This window comes from Pteropus medius, unplaced genomic scaffold, assembly GCF_902729225.1.
Source record: "Pteropus medius unplaced genomic scaffold, Ma_sr-lr_union100, whole genome shotgun sequence".
NCBI classification, from domain to species: domain Eukaryota; kingdom Metazoa; phylum Chordata; class Mammalia; order Chiroptera; family Pteropodidae; genus Pteropus; species Pteropus medius.
Window position 1 is genome coordinate 144,211 of NW_024345707.1, and position 4,607 is coordinate 148,817.

General features: G+C 35.2%; 1 protein-coding gene across 1 annotated transcript; it reads right to left on the minus strand.

Moving 5' to 3' along the window:
- Window positions 1-218: 218 nt before the first annotated feature.
- On the minus strand, window positions 219-1,226 carry LOC120612186 (olfactory receptor 6Y1-like). The gene is given in 2 exon segments (XM_039874663.1): window positions 219-1,128; window positions 1,131-1,226. Coding segments are annotated over 2 exon segments (942 nt in total). The 3' UTR covers window positions 219-282.
- Between the last annotated feature and the right edge of the window lie 3,381 nt (window positions 1,227-4,607).

The window sequence follows — 4,607 nt, forward strand, 5'->3', positions numbered from 1 at the left end:
TATAACAAGTAATTTTTGTAAAATGTTTTAAACTTTTCTGCTGACCTAGAAGTAGAGGCTACTTCTTGGAAATATAATTCTCTAGCCGTTTGTGCATACACACACAGTTTGTGCACACACAGACAACACATGGGAGAGCAATGTTAAAGTACTGAGGGTTGGTAGATACAAAAAAGCAAGAGTGTTGGAGAAAATATGTAGTAATCATCTCCTGATTCAGGCCTGAAGAGATACTATAATTTTTTTTTAATTACTCAAAGCCCTATTTTCCCTGGGTCCAATTTATTTACAAAGTATGGTCTTCTTGAGGGCTGACTTTACTTCACGGTTTCTCAGACAGTAAATGATGGGGTTGAGGAGTGGGACAATGACAGTGTAGAGAAGAGATACCACTTTGTTGGAACTGTAGGTATACATAAGCTTGGGGTGAGCATAAGTGAAAAGTGTCGTGGAATAGAAGAGAATTACAATTGTCAAGTGAGAGGCACAGGTGGAAAAAGCTTTTTGGCGGCCATGAGAAGAAGGGATCCTGATAATGGTTGTGATAATAATGACATAAGATGCCACCACTGCACAAAGGGGAACAGCAATGACCATGAGGGCCAAGAAGAAGTCCACCAGCTCAGCTTGTGAAGAATCTTCACAGGAGACATTGAGGAGTGGAGAGATATCGCAAAAGTAGTGATTGATACGTGGTGTGCCACAGTAGTGAAGTCGAGCTATAAAAACCATCTTAATCATGGCAGTCATGAATCCACAGAACCAGCATCCTCCAGCCAATGTACCACAAAGCTGGTTGGTCATGATGACTGAGTAGCGTAGTGGATTACAAATGGCTACATAGCGGTCAAAGGCCATGACGGCAAGGAGAATATACTCAGTGCAGACAAAGGTCACAAAGAAGTAAAGTTGAGTCATGCAGCCATTAAAGGAAATGATCTTGTCATGGTTGAAGAAGTCTACCAGCATCTTGGGGCTGATGACTGTGACATACCACAACTCCAGGAAAGAAAGATGGCTCAAAAAGAAGTACATGGGCTTGTACAACTGTCCATCACTGTGGATGGCTAGGATGATAAGAAAGTTCTCTAGCAGTGTCAGCAGGTAGATTGCCAAAAAAAAAAAAAAAAAAGGAGGAGCTGAAAGCCTGGCTGTGTTGGAAATCCCAGAAGAATAAAATGTGTTGTTGCTGTTTGATTGCCTGTGTCCAGAATTTTGGTGATCATGATTGACTGTGGGCACAGAAAAGTAAATTCCTTCTATGTCCCAAGCACCAACCTATGTTTATTGACATTGATATAACCCAGCACCAATAACCTTATCACAGTAACAGCTCTTCTGCTTTATATCTTCACTTCCTCCTAAATTACAATTAGAACTGAAACTTTTAAACAAAAATGAATATTAGGGAGTTTATATATATATTTTTTCAAATTAGGCCTAGAAATAATTTGTCCAAGATCACACAGAATGAAATTGGATGCTCCTGACTCCAAGTTCAATGCTTTTCCAGTATATCTCTGTTGGCATATGAGGTTGACTTTCATTATACCATCCTTTCTCTATAGGCAAGACATCCCCATCTACTGCATATGGAAAGAAGGCAGGAAACTCAATTGCTCATTCTCCAGGTGTAATTTGTATGACTCTGTAAAGTGGACAGAATCCTCCTGTTATTTGCTTTTTAAAAATCTATTTAACAAAATTACAAAGCTTGAATGAAGCAATATTTGAGCAGACAAAATTCATGGCAAATTTGATATATTTACCAAGTTCTCAGAGAACAAATTTGAATGAAAACTTTCCTTTGATCCAATCCTTTGTATAGAATAATTGATTAGAAATTGGAAATAAAAAGTACATTCAAATTCCACTTTTGTCTCACTCTGGCTAAGTGAACATATTATACAATCTATTAAAATATATGAAAAGATGCTCAACTTTACTAGCTATTAGAGAAATGCAAATCGAAACCACAATGAGATAATTTTAATATCCATCCATGTTGTCATAAATGGCAGTGTCTCATCTTTTCTTATGGCTGAGTAATTTCATGATAAGTGAAATAAGTCAGACAGAAAAAGTTGAGAACCATATGATTTTACTCATATGCAGGATATAAAACTGAAAGCAACAAAAGAACAAGACAAACAAAAACTTATAGACACAGACAACAGTTTAGTGGTTACCAGAGAAAAAGAGGGAAGGTGGAGGTAGATAAGGGTAAAGGGATTCAAATACATGGTGATGGAAGATTTGACTTGGGATGATGAACACACATATGATGTATTTTTGAATTGTACACTTGAAACCTATAAGACTTTATTAACCAATGTCACCCCAATAAATTTAATTAAGAAATGAAATACAGAAGTTTAGATGCAGTACCACCAGATTAGTGCAAAATTAAGATGCAAATATATTTAAAATACAATAATTATATACATATAATTATTGTATTTTAATAAATGGGAAATTAAAGTACAAGGGGATAAAATGCTTTGCCAAAAGTAACATACAATGTAAATATAGTAAGGGGTCTGTTTTTCGAATCTCCAAAGCTAGATTGGCTGAGTCACATCCAGTAGCTTCCAAGACCATTTAGACAGTCCATGCAGCAGATGCATGAGGAAGAGAGCAAGGCTCACATAGATAAAAGCCTTCCCTCAAACATGAGTTCTGCAACAGGATACCTGAGGAGGATGTGCTGAATGTATGGCAGCATTTTCATAGTCTCAAATTTGCAAAGCACTTTATAACATCTGAAAGCACATTATTTCATTTGATCCTCATAAGGAGGGAGTTGGCTAAGACAAATGTCATAGTTCCCACTTGATTCAGAGACATTAAATATTTAGCTCAAGGTCACAAATCTAGTTGCTGAGTGACATAACTAAACTGAAATCTTCTGGGTATCTATACAAAATTTTGAAAGAATTTAGTCAAAAAGATATATGTATCCTATGTTTATTGCAGCATTATTCGTGGTGGCCAAGACATGGATATAAACAAAATGTCCTTTTATGATTGGATAAAGTTGTGGTACATATATACAATAGAATACTACTCAGTCATAAGAAAAGATAAAATCCTGCCATTTGTGATAATAGAGATGGATCTTGAGAATATGCTAAGCAAAATAAGTCAGACAGAAAAAGTCAAGAACTATATGATTTCACTCATATGTGGGATATAAAACAGAAAGCAAGAAACCAACAAACAAGACAAACAAAACCCTCATAGACACAAACAGTATAGTGGTTATCAGAGAAGAAAGTAGATGAGAGGGAGGTAGAGGCAGTCAAATATGTAGTGACAGAAGGAGATTTGAGTTCATGTGGTGAACACAGAACTCAATATACATGTGATGTATTATAGAATTTTACACTTGAAACTTATATGATTTTTATTAACCAATGCCACCCCAATAAATTTAATTAAGAAAAACAAAAAAATTTAAATGTATTTGAATTTAAAAGAGAAATTGAATGCTCAAATTTCTTTTTATTTCTCATTGTCTTTCCAGTATGAGTAAGTAGAGGATGATCTATGAGTTGGTTATGTTTTCTTCTTCTTTTGAGCATTAAACTGTACCTTGAAAATAGTTTTAAAAGCACCCTATTTGAGGAAAAGATTTTTAGGGAGTCAAGAACCAAAATGCCAGGATAAGACCCAAGAGCCAAGTAGAGATCCCAATACTCTCAATCTTAAACATATTTCCTAGCAGCAGCTTTAAACCACCTCATAGTTACTTGTAGCCAACTCTTAGCTATTCATTGTTGATTTAACTCTTAGAATAATTACATTTTAAAACCAGTGAGATTTTAGTTTAATCTTTTTTTTTTCATATAAGAGAAGTGAATTCCATAATGCTTAGGTGATTTTTCCCAATGTCAAACAACTAAATGGTGGCAGAGTAGCAATTTATTGATAATAATGTTTTAGTTGCTGGCAAGCTTTAATCTCTGATTATCTTACATTTTATTCAATTTAATTGCTTCTATGGGCCAATAATGCAAGTGCAGGAAGGACAAATCATCGTACATTTTAGCTTGGTTTGAAAAAAATTCTAAAAATTACTGACTTTTACAATCATGATTGTTTTCAAAAAGGCTATATTCCATAAACCCTCATAATGAATAGCCTATTGTATTAGTTACACACACACAGCTCAATAAGTAAAGGGAGTATGTTTAGATCTAGAAACACAGGCTCTTAGAGCTACAAGGAACCTGCCAATTTTGTGAATATCTAATGCATAGATCCAAGTATTCACCTAACATTTGCCCGATTCTCTCTAAGAACTACAAATATCTACAAATACAGCCTTTTTTTTTTTTTTTAAGGATCTCTGATTTGGAGTTGCAGGGCTTTCTTGTGAGGAACCTAATGCCACATGTGTGGGTTCTGGTTCTGTCTCCCATAGCTGCAAAGAATAAGTCTCATTACTTTCTCAAATTATAGCTCTTCGCTTTCTGAAAACAGCTGTTAGGTCCATTCAATCTCCAGTGTCACTCACTACCAAACTATTACCCCTGTGATATTTAATGGGGAGCAATGTCAGATGGCTGTGAAGAATACATATGAGATTTAAAGCTTAATTTCAT